This window comes from Serinus canaria, chromosome 26 (assembly GCF_022539315.1).
Source record: "Serinus canaria isolate serCan28SL12 chromosome 26, serCan2020, whole genome shotgun sequence".
NCBI classification, from domain to species: Eukaryota; Metazoa; Chordata; class Aves; order Passeriformes; family Fringillidae; genus Serinus; species Serinus canaria.
The window spans coordinates 5,019,347-5,034,755 of record NC_066339.1 but is presented as its reverse complement, the minus strand read 5'-3'; the positions used below and the strand labels follow the sequence as shown (position 1 = coordinate 5,034,755).

At 53.4% G+C, this 15,409-nt stretch overlaps 1 protein-coding gene across 4 annotated transcripts in view; it reads right to left on the bottom strand.

Annotated features, from left to right (window-relative positions):
• SCUBE3 (signal peptide, CUB domain and EGF like domain containing 3) overlaps positions 1 to 3,397 on the bottom strand; it is a 30,605-nt gene extending 27,208 nt beyond the window's left edge. For all 4 annotated transcript variants that reach the window (XR_007780149.1, XM_050985270.1, XM_050985271.1 and 1 more), the window contains exon 1: positions 2,895 to 3,397. Coding sequence is in view for 3 of the 4 variants with exons in the window: in XM_050985270.1 (XP_050841227.1) it covers positions 2,895 to 2,979 (85 nt within the window). In the remaining variant the exon portion in view is untranslated. The remainder of the gene's footprint in view (positions 1 to 2,894) is intronic.
• Positions 3,398 to 15,409: the final 12,012 nt, after the last annotated feature.

The following is a 15,409-nucleotide window of genomic DNA, read 5'->3' as shown; positions in this document are numbered from 1 at the left end:
GGGAATCAAACAGCATCTCCATGCTGCAATTGGAAAATTTTAGCCTCCTTAAAAAAATACAGAAAAATAATCCCTGGCGGTGTAGGCTTTGCAGGTGCATCCCAGCACACCAGCCCCTCACATGGGACAGTAGCTGTGGCCCTGGGCAGCCACACAGCACCAGCCAGGAGGGCTGGAGTTAACCATCCACCATCCAGTGCCCAGTGGGCTGAGCTGAGGCTGTCATCCCACCCAGGACCCTGAACTGGGGTCGTGGGAATGCCAGGGGCTGCAAACCAGGTGCTGGGATCTCCCAGGGAGATGCTGCCTCTCCCTCCTGGCCCCACACCACAGCATCATCTGAGGGGATGTGTAATTAGCTGCAGGGAGAAGTGGCAAATCCTGGGATGTGTTCCCAGTGATGAGGGTGCTGGCAGCGGGGCTGGCACTGCCCGAGGAGGGCACTGAGCTGCCAGTCCCTGGGAGCATGTCCCTCTGTCCTCCCAGCATGCAGGGAGGGATGGATACTGGCAGACAGCAGGTAAGGACACTGCTCCACTGAGAGCAGGAGCTCAGAACAAACTCTTCTGTCTGGAAGGCTGCGAGATGGACTGACAGACAAGAAGTTGGGACTGGCAGTGACATTCTCTATCCAAAACCCAGAGGAGTGCTGGGCACAGCAACACGTGGGTAGCTTGACTTGCGGACTGCAGATGTGAATGTGTGTCAGGAGCCTCCCTATGGTTATTTAGGTTTATGTTGCCAGTTCTCCTCTTGAAAGCTTCCCTAGCCCTAAGCTGACTCCACAGCCAGCCAGGTCCACTGGCAGACACCCTCCAGGCCCAGCAGCCAGCTCTCTAAATCCTTCCTTCCCCACAGACTAAACTTTCTGGGGTAATTCAGTACAAGAAATGAGCCAGCAAGCCCAAACCACGACACAATATTATCCCATCAAGAAAAGACAGATGAGAGAGGAGCCCTTCCCAGCCCGTGACAGTCACCTGGCAAGGGTGGCTGTCCCTCAAAAGGGCAAACTTTTTGGGGTGATGTGTTCCCCATCCTTAGGGTGTCACCTGCCACACACACCTGATGCTTTTGAGAAATATCCTGCTAACACATGTCCCAGACACGCAGAGCGGGTTCAAAGAGCTCAGTGACAGTCAGAAAACCCAGGGGACAGCAGGTTCTGAGGAAAGGCACATATTGTACCTGCCGTCAGTGATGCCCGTGAGTTCAGCCTCATCCAAAAAGGACCACCAGCACCAGGCCCACTCCTGCCCAGAGTCCTTGCAGCCGCACAGACACCAACCTTTGCCTCTCTGCAGACACCTCCCCCTCCCCAGCACATAGAACCCCCCCAGCTGCAGCCTCAGGGATCAATTCCCCAGCACAGCCCCCCCGGACACCCGGGAGGAGCCAGCGCTGTCCCAGGCGCACGGCGGGCGATGAACCCCGGCACAGGATTGAGCTCACCTCTCTCCACCCCCACTCCACCCCTCTCCTTCCCTGAAGGGATCTGTCAAGTCTCTGCACGATGGAATTTCACTTTGCTATTTTAATGCAATTCTGGCTCAGGCTTAAATGGAACTGGAAACCAAAAGGCCTTAATAAATAAATATTATGATAAGAAATGAAAGCAATGCATACACTCAAGATAATTTGAGGGGGGATAAAAACCTAAGCATTCCTTTCTGTGCCTAAATCATAAAGCTTTATGTGAAGCTGGATGCCTTCTCACCAAACCTTTGCCCTGGAAAAATCTCTCCTGCTTGCCCAGGCTGCCCTCCGGAGAAGTCGCCTATTGTTTTAGAAACACTTTGAGCCAGATAAGACAATAGCCTTGAAATTCCTTCTAACTTTGTCAGTGACAGGGCTGGGGCGACCATGCGCGTGGCTGGAATCCTCCTACAAGAGATCTTTCATTATAGCCTGCGCTCCGAGATTTCATTCACACGCTATTTAATCTCACCGTCCGCACAAACACTGCAGCTGCCACAACGGCACAGCCAGAGAAACCTCGCATGCCGTGGAAAGAAAAAGAGAAAACCCGACAGATTGTACAGATAGTGGTGAATGAAGGAGAAAACCCCCTTTGAGACAGCCAACAGGACCATGTATAGGGCTGTGTGTGCTCGTGTGGGCGCACGCACTCCCGCGCGCGTGTATAGAAAAAATCTGAGCTAAATATAGAGGTGCTATAGAAAAGCGAAGGTATAGATAGACCATACATAAAGCTCCGTGTGTACGTCTGGGAAGGGGAGGCTCTGGCTCAATACGGGAGTTGTGAAACAGAAAAGCCCGAAGTTGATAAGGATGGGACATACCTCTCTTTCCACGAGATAGGGAAAGAGCTCCCTTAATTTTCAGGCTTAGCTGTGCTCAGCTACCTGAAGTTTCCTGCTGCCCAGCATCTGAGACTCCCCCGTGCCGATGTGAAGTCCCCGAGCACAGATGCAGCCTCCCGGCGTTATCAACGCCCGCTCCGCCATCCCTGCCCTCCAGCCCAGCCCGGAGCAGCCTCCTCACCCACACTGCTGCCCCATCTCACAGACACAAAACCAGCAGAGCCCCCCCAAGCCTCTCCAAACAGCCACATTTTGCCTGTGATGGATGCAGACTTGTTTGCCCACCCTAATTTTCTGCCCCTGCACCCCCTGCCTTGAGATAAAGAGTCCAAACCAAAAGAACTAAAGTCTAAGAAACGCAACTCATTAAAGAGTTTACAAACCCAACCCCAGTTCCAAGGCAGTAGGCGAGAATATCTGCAAGCGACATTTAAAATCCCCTCCACTGTTTGTTGTTACTGCTGCTGCCTTCTCCAGCCTGCACTTAAACCCCAGCTCTAACGAGGAGATCCGGCTGCCCAATCCACACATCAAACAGCAAACCTTCGAGCAGGGAACATTTTCTCTTACCTTGACTGGCTTTATTTGCCAGCGTGTTTCCAGAGTGGAGGAGAAAGAAAAGGATGGAAAATCCAGCAATCTGCAAAGCTCCCATTGCAGTCCCAGTCTGCAGGGAGGAGCGGGGGCAAGAAGGGGGATTTCTAGTGCTTTAAAGGAAACAAGGGGCTGAGCATGCGAAGGAAAATCAAAGGGAGGAAGGGGCTCTCTCCTTGCCGTGTGTGAGACAGAGGGAGGGAAGGGAACTGAACTGATGGAAAAAGCTGCTCTAGGTTCAGTTTGGGGCTCTTGGTGTTGCTGAAGAGGAGAGAGCGAGGGAGGGAGACCCAGGGCAGTTGGAGGAAAGTGGACTCTATCGCCCTCTCTCTGGCGGCTGCTCTGATCCCTTCTCCTCCTTTTTTTTTCCCTTAAATAATCCCAGCCAATTCCAGTTTTGCAAGAGCAGCAGCAGCAGGAGCAGGAGCAGCAGTGCTGGAGGGGGGAAGCAGGCGCCTTGCCCTGGTGCTGGGGACCTGGGAAAGGGGAGTGGAAAGGAGAGCCCCATCCAAGCAACGCCCTTTTTCTCTCTCCCAGCCTTTCTTTCTTTCTTTCTATTTGGCTTTGGTTACTCCTTCACGGCTCCCCCCCTCGCACCCCCAAGGCTGGGCTTTGCCTGCAGGAATTTACAGTCTGCGCTGAAGGAGAAGGGCCAGTAGCCATGGAGACTGCTTCCCTGGGAGCAGGGAGGTCAGGCGGAGACCATGGGCGATCAATGCATCAATGCAAAGCCCCCCGCAACCCCCAGACCCACCCCGCACCTCGCAGCCCCTTGGCCAGCCGAGGGCTTGGGGTGGTGGCAAGGGGAGGGGGGCCAGGGGGAGGCGTATGGCATGGGAAAAGGCAAGGGGTGGGAAAGAAAGGGACAAGGAAAAAAAAATATATAATTAAAAAACCCGAGAGTTTGAAAATGGCACGACCTGGCTGGGTTTGGTGGCTTTTGGAGAGTCTTGGGGTGCTGGGCAGGGGGAAACAGGGCTGGAGAGAAGTTCTGCTGGCTGCCCTGGGAGGTGGGAGGAGGACTGGAAATAAGGGTGGAGGGGGAAGAAAAAGACCTTTCTGAAATGTTCAGGGCTTTTTTGTTTGCTTGCGGGACCTTCTCACAGCCTGGCCCCCTGGACCTGGGGGCACCCCAGGGAGGCAGAGGGACCCCTGCCCCACCCTGTGACTGTCCTGGTGTTGGGAGCTGCTGGCACCATCTCTCTTCTGGGGTGCTCCTGCTTCCTGAGCCAGGAGAGGCATCACCAGCCAGGAAACTGCAGCGGGAGATTAAGGCTGGAGCCAGGAGCAGGATGGGGAGGAAGGTGTGCAGTGATTCCACCTGTCCAGGGACAGGGGGTCTGATAGCCCCAGTGGTCATGGTGCTCACAGGGTCATCCTGCCCATGGGCTCCCTCCCAGCCCACTGTGGTGCCCCTACACTCTCCTGAACCCCCTTTTGTCCTAATAACCCATAAAGATATGACAAAAGGGGCTGGAGGCAGTGGGAAATGTCCAGCTAAGCCAAAGCACCCATGGTGGAGAGGACAGGAGCTGGACAGAAGGATGCTGAGGAGTCCCTGGGTCTTTCCCTACAAAGACACCCCCTCTCTGGGCTGCCCTCATGGCACAGGGACCTTCCCTTTGTGAGGGGGTTTGTAGGAGCACACCAGTAACCCAAACCCATCCCTGGCACAGCCAGGCATCTGGTAAGGGGCAAAGGTGCATGAATAATTCTTAAAGCTGTAAAAAAATGTTGTACATAAAATATGAATGTGAATGTGAATGTGAATGTGTTGTCCTTAGGCTGTGTTGGGAGAGACCATGCCCCACCAGTGGGCATGTGCCATCCCACTGGGCGCTGCTGCTGGAGAAAGCCAGCTCCAGCCTGTGCCAGGAGCTCCTGGGTACAAAAGCTCCTCCCCTGAGGTGTCGAGTGGGACAGGGCTCTGGTCATTGCAGCCCACATCCTGATCTGAAGACATCACCAGTGGGGTGCCACCACCCTCTTGTGAATATCACATCAGCAGCTGTGGCACTGCTTTTCTTTCTGGGCTGGAATTTGCTGCAGAAACACAAGTCTCTTATGGCAGAGACTCATAAGAGCAGAGTTAAAATGGAAACTCTGGTCTGGGTTAAGCTGGCAGATCTCTGTGCCCGGCCACCGCACCTCGCACCCCATCCTGTGATCCTTTATCATCATAACCAGAGGAAAACTAAACAGGCCTCCTTTTTTTCCCTCTAACCTATCTTCTAAATCTGGAGACCGATCTCACAGCACGAGGGACAAGACCTTCAGCAATGTTGATTTATAACTGAGCTTCTAAATTGCAGGTTTACGCATTAGTATAAACACCCATAAACCAGCCTTAAATACACAGGACCATGTGTAATTAAAACGCCAAAACACCGAGCAGCCACGTGACAGCACAGGGGAAATGAACAAACTCCTCACCCGTGCCCAGACCGCCTCAGTGGGGACAGGTCTCAGGCCAAGCACTCCCAGTTAAACCAGTACCTTGCTGGGAGGTGGGTCATGCCACAGGAGCCAAGGGGCTGACTACCATGTCTCCCTCTTCCAACGAGGTTATGAAGCACCACAGAGAAGCAGGAGGGTTGGAGTGAACTGCTGATGTCCAGGAATTCCCAAAAAAGCTGTGTAATCTTCCCAAAGAACACTGCCCGGTCGAGTGGCCAAAGGGCCAGTGATGGTGCCAGGGCTGTGCATGCTTTGGTGCCCCTCCAAGCACAGGGCTGTCCCCCAAGAGGAAAGTCGGGCAGATGGGGATTCCTGACATCACACAGGGAGTCTGGAGGGAGTGCACGAGTCACGCTGACATCACCTGCAGGACAGCCCAGCGCTTTGGCCCATGGCTCCTCACCAGCTCCTGTTGCTGGCTCACAGGGCTGGCATGGATCCGTGCCCGGGAGCTGACTCCAAAACCCTTCACAGGCATTGGGACAACCCTGCAAGCCTGAGCCTTGTGTGTGTGTGTGTGTGTGTGTGTGTGGCGGGGAAGGAGGTGGCAGGACTCTCCTCCCTGCTGCCTCCACTCCCCGTTGTGCACTTCTGGGCAAAATCCATTTGCTTTGGCTTCATGTAGGGCCAGAAGATTCGGCCCATTGTGCTGCGGCGCTGAAGAGCCGGCGAGGAATTGTCAGCCATGCTGAAACGGTTACATGGGGAGTCATGAAAATTTACTGCACCACTCTCCGGTCCCTCGCCAAGAAATAAAAGCAAAAGATCACAACAGGCATTTTTTTAATTTGAAGCAAAATTAAAAAAAGAACGGATCTGCACTCAGAAAACAACAACCACATCCACAGATCAAAGCAGCTGTTCTCCTCTCATTCGGGGTTTTAAGAGGTTTCTGCAGCTACAGAGATGTTTACACAGGGAGAGAGATACATACATTGTGCTGTCTTGATGCTGCCTCTCCCCCCTTCATCTGGCAAAACATTCCCTGGGAGGCGATATGAGGTCATTCCTAGCCCCTGCCTTGTTTTCCTCAAGCTGCAAGGCCGCGGGGCAAGAGGCAATTCAGTTCCCATTAGCACACACACATTTGCACTTGGAACCCTCCCATGCACATTTTGCCTGGGGGGAGCTCGGGATGGACAGGGAACCAGCCCTTTGCCAGCTTGTTCCCAGAGGGAATTCCAGCAGCCAAACTGCCCTGAGGGCCAGCAGCTTTGGCAAAGCCCCTGGGAAGGGACATGGAGCCGGGAGGTGGGCTGGCATCTTCTGCAGACCAGCATCTTCTGCAGACCAGCCATAATGTTTCTGTGGCTTCCACCACTTTTACGACAAGAGGGGCTGAACGGCTCTGGGGAGCACTAATGGACTGTAAAAGGCTTTTTCCCCTCTGCCTCCTTGGCTCCAGCCCAATTCCGAGCAGCAGTGAGCCCCACTCCGGTGCTTGCGCAGGGACGGAGGCCGTGGGAACACGCCAGGGCAGGCTCTGCCTGCACCTCTTGGCATCAGCACCTTGGTCCTGCTGCTCCGTGGGCAGCACCCGCTTTGGCAAGCAGATGGATTCTGGCTGTGAGCCAGCCTGCACTGCTTGAGCAAATGATAAAAGCCTCCGAGAGGATTCTCCCCACCTCTAGCATGGATTTAATGCCATGTGCTAGGAACGAGCTGCATCTTCAGCTGCGTGTGCTTGTGTGATGCTGAGCCAAAAGCAGTTTCTGAAGCTGCACAAGAAGCTGTTGAGAAGCAAAAGTCCCCGAGGCCCTTAGGGCTTGCAGAAGCAGCTATTGAACCAGGCAGGGATGCTGCAGGCAGAAGAGTAGACCAGATTTCCCTTTCCCTCCTGTCTGTGAAAACCAGAATGCTGCCAGTCCAGGGCAGGACCCCCCCATCTTTGCTGGACCCAGCAGTTGGGGGGATGGATGCTGGCACCGTATCCCAGCTCTGAACACTGGAAGGTGCTGGCTTGAGAAAACAGCAGCCCAGACATTTCAATGCCCCAGCGAGGGCTGTGGTCTACAACTTGGAACAGAATAGACTATTTTTAAAAACCGAGAGGAAAACACAGTATTCCCAGTAACACGCCAACAGCCCAGGCTCACGCGGCTCAGCCGGTCCCCAACACTCGTCCCTCATTTCCCCAGCCTACAGTCTGATCCAGATGCCTCCAAGATGGGTAAAAAAGCACCAGGTCCCACTAAATGACTGCCTGGCACCCTGTGACACCTTTTTTCCAGAGTCATGGGGCTTCCCAAAACGCTGCCTGCGAAAGCCCTTGTTTGTAATTCCCAGTTTGCAGGAGAAGGTGACACACGCTGAGGTGAAGTGACTTAGCCCGGCGTCACCGGCAAGGTCGATGGCAACGCCAGGAATAGCCCCGTTCCCAGTTAACCACTAACCACACTTATCCCAGAATAAGGGTCCCTTTTTCCAGCTGAATTTATAACAGCTTTCAAGTGACATAAGGTCTTACAGAAATAGGCAGGCTTTTATTCCAGAATAATTACTGGGAGATCAGACTAGAGTGTGTATAATTACCCTGCCGGTGAGTCGGACCCTGTGCCAGTGGAACACAGCTTTTTATCTCATCCTACTTTTCCACGAGCAGATGTACGTCAGCTGGGAGATCATCAGGATGTGGGTGGAGAAGGAAGGGGCTTTGGGTAGAAAGGAAAGTGATGTATCACTCTCTACAGCTCTGTTAATCACATTTCCCATAGAAGATGATAAAAGGTCTTCAGCTACTGAAGTCAAAAGGAGTCTTTTGGGTGTGCTGGTTCACACCCCAGATGGACTCAGCAATGCTCAGTGCATCTGCTTTGAGTCAGACACAGCTTTAGAGCAGGTGGGGTTTTTAAAATACATTTTATGTCCCACACTGGTAAAATCAAGCTCAGAGTCCAGGTCAAGGCCTGAACACATTTCTGACAAAAGCTGTGGGAACACATCGTAGGAAAACATCCTTTGAAAGTAACCCATCATTTATCAGGTGTTGATGTGTCTGTGCATTGGCAAGAATGGTGCCTCAAAGAACGAGGCTGTGGTGGGCTGGGGGGGCTGTTGGGGGGACTGCTCTGCTGCCCACAGCCATGACAAGGCAGGGGTTAACTGTGACACCATGGGAACTCCAGGACCCAGACACACATGTTTAAAAGTAGCACTTCTCTCCTTAAAATAGTTTATGGATCTTACTTGGGGATAAATCCAACACCCTGGAGCAGAAGGAGACCTATTAATTCCTGAGTTTTTTCACGCCGTAGTAAAGCAGCGGTTTTATTTGCCCGCCTTGTGTAAGATGTCAGTCATTTTCCCACTTGCATTTCCATCTACAATTTAACAAGGCAGCAGTTTATTTCCAGAAGCCCCGGCCAGACCCCAGCCAACTACGTCAATATTTTGTTGCTTACACAAATGCCACCATTAAAGTCAATACTGCGTTCTGGGGAGGCTTTTTCCCTTTCTTTTTTGTTAGATGATGCATGTAGAGCTCTGGAAATATGGGAGGGTAAGAGCAGCTTCTCTGAGCCTGTACCTGCTGCAGAGGCACAGGCACACTGCTCAGGGCATTGACCTGACCAAAGGCATTTGCTAATTAATTCATTCTTCCAAGAGACTTAACTGCCTCTTGCCTTTGGAAACCAAGGCAAAACCCGAACCAAATCCAAAGCCTGTCAGAAAACATGGAGAGACCCTTATTGACTGCAGAACACTCCAGAGGAGGGAGCTGGATGGTGCCAGCTGTGGAGCCGACGGGGGCAGGCGTCCAACTCAAACCGGCTGCTTTGCTCTCCCGCACAGCTCCTCGGTGCCACTTTTGGGATGGAGGAGAGAGGCAGAGCTTGGCTGTGCCAGGGGCTCCCCACCTTCCTCAGCCTCCTCCTACAGCACTGCTTTGGGGTGTCTTTCCTGTACTGCAGCAGGTCACCATGGGCTGACCATGGCTGCTGGCTTGTTTGAGGGATGCTCCTGCAGCCCTCACTGTCTTGTTGCCTTTGGCACGCTCTCGCAAAAACCCTCAGAGGTTTTCTGGTCCAGCGTGAGCTCATCCCTCTGCCGCAGCCCCCCCTGCTCATGGGCCTCTCAGGGTATCCCCAGCATCTCCCTGAATCCACACCCCCAAAAGCTGGGGGGCTTTAACCCTACACTTGGCTAAAATATCTGATAGAATCCCAAGGGGAACAAGGAGAGCCCAAAGAACAAGGGGCTGACAGCCCAACCATCTGGGGAAGCCCTGCAGGATCTCCTTCCTAATTCCTGCATCAGACCACTTTTGCATGAGAACAGAGCGGCCTTAGTGTGTCAACAAGCCCTGAACGCCCGAGGGCAGCTGGAAGTGAGATGACATTATTTTTTTTATTTAAAACGGACTTCTTAACCTACAGGAAAGTAAATGTTCTTCTAGGATGGCCAAGAAAACCACACTGGGATTTTCCAAATGGGCATGACTGACTGTTTATGAGCAGAGGCTTCCAAACGCAGGAATAAATGGCTCGCTCTCAGCAGGTTTTCCTTTCTATATTTACCCTCACCTGAAATGAACATTATTGCACACTGCAACACTTATTCCCTCTGATCAGGGGAGCGGGTGAAGAACTAACCAGCCGCAACATGTCAAATAAATTGTTAATCTGGTGTTTGCACGGGCAGGGGGAGGAGGGAGTCCCCTGGGTTTGGGGCAGGCCCCAGGTCCTGCTTACAAGTCCCATCCCAGCTCTGCAGGAATGCTTTGCCTGCCTGCTGCTGCTCCTGGCTGCTGGGAGCTGGAGCTGGGCCCTTTGTGGAGCTGATCCATTGGTCCCTGAGAGGTCTCCAGCCCTGTGGCACCCAAGCAATCCTGATCACAGGCAGCTGGCGGGAAGAGGTGGCAGCTGGTGCAAGGACATGCCCAAGGCTATACAAAAAGACTTCTGAAGAGCAAAAAGTGCACTCAGATGGCAGGTGAAGCTTCAAGCATTAGATAAGCCTCTCCAAAGCACTGGGCTTTGCCATCCAGCTCCACAAGTTCCAGGTTTCTCTGGCTGTTTCTCTGCCTGTTCTCAAGGTGGGAAGTCCCTATGGATGCAAAGGGGTGGTGCCTCTCAGGGACAGGTCCCCTGCAGGCACAAACTGCCCTGCTGATGCCCAGCTTGGCCATACAAGACCTAGAAGTTTCCTTGATAAGAGGCTGGGGGCTGAGCCATTGTGAACCAAACCTCACCATGAGGCTGGTCACTCAGCTGTAAAATCTCTCTTAATCCCAGCCCTGGGGAAAGGAGAGGACAGGGAGATCACCTGCCTCTCCAGGACATCACCCACATCACATGGCTCCCTGGGTCACGCTCACACCCACCACCACCTTCAAATCTGGGCTTGACCTCCAATTTACCTTGAAGTTCACTAACTAATTGTGCCATCCACTCTGGCACGCCAGCTGGAAAAGGGGTTCACATCACCCCAGGAAGAACAGGGGGATTAATCCTCCATGGTAGTGGGGGAAGTTGATCAGTCATTAGTGTCTGCGGGTGCCAGGAACACTTGGATGTGGGCAGCAGGGATGAAACAGCCTCGTTCTGCTCACAAGGCTTCCATGTACTCATGCCAGACAGGACCTGGCTCTTTTTTTTCCCAGCTCAAACTTTTTACTTTTGGAAAAGTCTGTCCTTGTCAGAATAGCTGAGCAAACCCTTCCCCAGCCAGCCATTCCAAGAGAATTTGTGTTAATACAGATTAACGAACATAAAGCAATCTAGATAAACCGCATTAAGCCAAAAACACCTTTGAAGTTTTTTTTTTTTGGATCACAATTCCTCCCCGAGCGCTGTGTGTGGTTTGGGCCTCCCTGTACCTTCAGCTTCCCTAGAGCCGAGCTCTCCACCAAGACACAATTTAGTCAAGTCAGCAAATACAAAGATTATCCAGAGCCAGCGGCACCAGCAGCAACCCAGTGCTTTGCACGGGGAGCCCAAACCCAGTTTTGGGTGTGGGGGTGTCCAAGAGGGTGAGATGGCATGAGAAGGCTCTCCCCAGCTCCATGCACAACTCCCAGCCACAATACTTGGGCTGTGGCCAGGCTGCCCGGGTGACCATGAACCAAACCCCTCCAAGCCTCAGTTTACCCAGCACCAACCCATCCCTGAACACACAGATGACAGATTGGTCTGGAACACCCCAAGACCAGGCACTGCCCACAGGAGGCTGGACAGGACAAGGGCTGGTTTGCTCCAAGTGGCTGCTCCTGTAGCTCAGACACGTCCACTGTGACTCAGATGTCAACAGCCAGAGATGGAATGTCTCACAGGAAAGGTCATGCACCATCTGAGGAGTAGGGAACTGACAGATACCATAGCTGCTGATGGAGCATGTGGTGTGTTACAGGCACATACACACCTTGCATACCCCTGCCAGAGCAGCACTGCAGCAGGCACTCACTTCTCCAGAGGACTCCCAACCAAAACCAGGGACTACGGCAAACCCGACGCCAAGACATCCTCTCACCTGGACAAGGTGTAAAATAGCCCTTCACACGCTTGCTGGGACACTGGGAGCTCCTCAGGATCCAGCTGTCTGCCCACGTATTTGCACCAGCATCCAGCACAGGAACAATCCAAACCTTGTCTGGCGCCCAGGAGCTCCTGCAAAAATAGCTTTCCTGGCGGACTGGGCAGAGGAAAACTCCAGTCTTCCCCTGCTCTCCCCTCCACACCCTCCCAAAACACCTGCTAACATTTTCTGCCCTCCACCCTCATTGCCTTCCCCCTGAAAGGCCAATTTCCAACAGCCACAGATGCAGCTGCTAGGCTCCAAATTGCCTCCCGTTTTGGAAGTGAGGGCTGTGACACTGCCAGGGCTCTGCCTCTCCTGTTGGGATGGGGTTTGCTGTTTCACAGAGAGCCTTCTGCGGCTGCCCAGCACAGCAGCTCACAGCTCAGGGCACTGTGCTTTACTCCCAGGTGATTTGGATCGGGATACACCAGGAAGTTTGCTTTCACCTCCTCTGTCGGCGCGTGGGCGTGCAAACAGTGACCAGCTTCTCCGCTGCTTCGACTCCTTTAAATGGGGACTTTCATATTCATCAGGCTTGGAAAAACATTGCCAACTTTTAAACAAAAAATCCATTTCCCCTTCCACAGGGAAGGTATTTCTGTTTGCACTGGCAGGCTTTCCCCCCTCGCCACACCCAGCATGGTCATGATCTTGGTGGGCTGCAAAAGCGTGGCCATCCCACAGGTGAGGAAGGTCCAGCCATGGAGCTCTCTCTGCTCCTGCCAGGAAAATGGGAGCCTTCCTGGAAAGCTGAGCCCTCTGCACCAGGCTGGGTTTAATTTCTTAGGGAACTTGATTCAAGCAGGGCAGAGGAGACCTGTGTGGGTTCTCCACAGCCCCTCGCTGATGAGGCAGATTCACAGCCCAAATGGTCCTTTTCCAATGTGATCACAAATTAGGGGTGGGTTACAAATTTCTGATGTGATAAAAGGGCAAACTGGAAATCTCCCTATGGAGTTTGCTGCCTAACACTCCAAGCGCTCACTCTGAAAGACTCAAAATCCCAATTTCCTCTGTTGGGATTTCGGCTAGATGGCTTGGCTAAAATAAATGAGATTAATCTAATCAGAGAGATGGATGGAGCACATTAAAACAGTAGATTAAAAGAACCCACTCAGACCAATTATCCGTGCTCCTGAGTCCTCTGCCTTTGCGGCAAGTTAAACCCACGCAGGAATTAGATTGCCTTGCAGAAATCTGCGGAAAAGCATTAAAAATACATTCTTCTCTTACAATCCTTCATGTCACCAGTCACATGGGGAAGGAAATTAATGCAGGGGAAATGCATATATATTTAAATACAATTGTCTCTTCTGGGATCAGGATTTATAGGTTGGAAGTGATGGCCCCTGCTCTGAAACAGAGACAAGAGCAAAGTGCAGTCCCCTCAGGAGCTATGCTGTTCTGCTCTCTACAAATCCCCATCCTCAGCTTCCTCACGTGAAGCTAAGGATCAGAAAAGGGCAGGAACTGGGTCTGGCCCTGGACAAAAATGCACAAGGAGCACTGAGGGAAATTACCTGCCCATTACCTATGGCCCTTCCCGGTACCTCAGTGCCTCAGGTACCGGCCGGCAGCTGTCATGGATGCTGAGGAAATAAATTAAGAGGGAGAAAAAACGCAAATTGATTATTGGCACACAAGGAAGCTCATCCCGGCGTTTGTGGGTTTGCCCTTCGGAAGTTTAACCCCAATCCCAGAGAAGTGCAGAAGAGTTTACAGCAGGTGACCGGAGTCAAGCCCTCCCTTCTGGACCCACCGGAAAGGAAAAGGGACAAACTCAGAGGAACGAGGGAGGAGGAAGGATGCTGCGGTGGCTGCACGGCCGGCAGCGCTCCCTGCAGCTCCCGCTGCCGCTCCCTCAGCCGGGCCCCGCGGCAGCTCCCGGGATGGCAGGGCCGGGATGCGATGGCAGGGCCGGGTGCGGTGGCAGGGCCGGGATGCGATGGCAGGGCCGGGATGCGATGGCAGGGCTGGGATGCGATGGCAGGGCCGGGTGCGGTGGCAGGGCCGGGTGCGATGGCAGGGCTGGGATGCGGTGGCAGGGCCGGGTGCGGTGGCAGGGCCGGGATGCGATGGCAGGGCTGGGATGCGATGGCAGGGCCGGGATGCGATGGCAGGGCTGGGATGCGATGGCAGGGCCGGGTGCGGTGGCAGGGCCGGGTGCGGTGGCAGGGCTGGGATGCGATGGCAGGGCCGGGTGCGATGGCAGGGCTGGGATGCGATGGCAGGGCCGGGTGCGGTGGCAGACCCCGGGCAGCCCCCGGGTCTCGCTGCCGCGGCCGTCCCTCAGCGCGGCGCCGGGACACGCCTCACACCGGCCCCCCGCTCCCCCCCTCCGCCCGTAATGAGAGCGCCCCGCCGCGCCGCCTCGACCCGGTGCCTGGCGCGGCCCATTGGCGGAGCAGGGGAGCGCCGCGCCCCGCAGTCGCGGGGAGTCCCGGCCCGCTGGGCCCGAAGGCGGCTTTGGGGGTGGTGGCCGCGGGACCCCGGGGCTGGGGCAGTGCCCGGTGATCATTCGCTCCGTACCCGGTGTTCATTCGCTCCGTACCCGGTGTTCATTCAGCGAGGCGCCGCTCCCGGCCGGCACTAGGGGTCAGCCCCGCGCCGGGGATCGCGGGCACGAGAGGGAGGCGAGTCCCGTCAGGGCCACGGCTAGCGAGGTGATTTGTCTGTACACAAACCTGCACGTTTTCACTCAAAAGCTGCTCAGTAAATGCTTTTAACCCCCTTTTCCTCTGGAGGCTGTGGTTCGCGTTTCTTCCCTTACTTTTATCCTGTTTTTCTGCAGCCAGGCCTGCACCAGGTCTCTCCTGGTGCCAGCTATGGGCAGTCACTGGTGACATTTCCACACTGACCATTGTGCATGGAATTGTCATTAGAGCGACTTCGGACTGCCAGGGATCGGCTTCTCCCACACAGGTCTGCGTGAATATAAATATAAATATAAATATAAATATAAATATAAATATAAATATAAATATAAATATAAATATAAATATGTATCTCTATATTCAGGCTTGGCTTTTCTCTATCTAGTAGCAAAAAATGTGTGAGAATGGGGATGGAGGTGGGTTTGGTTCTGACTGAAGAAGAACCAAGAAAATAAGATGTCTCTTGGAATTAGCAAAAAAATGTTGCAGCCTGTTTCATTTATTCATTGCTTCATGATTTACCAAGAAGTTCTTCAATCTGATGAGTGTCAGAGTCACTAATAGTGAACATGAGTCACTAATATGGAAGGATTTAGAGGCTGCAGCTGTGTAAGCTGTGATGGTGACATGAACAAAGCAGACTCTGCAGAGGAGCTCTCTTCTGAGGTGTTGGTGTTTCAGCTGAAGAGCTCTTTAAGTGACTATGTCTGCACCTTCTGTAGAAGGATCTGGCTGGACTTTGACCCCTGCATACCACAAGTCACTGATGTGGTTTTTTCCTGCATGAAAGAAATTGGATGTTTGACAAAGAAAAAGCAAGGGGAGTACACCTGATCCTGAAGGGCTCTCAGGGGCCACAGGGTG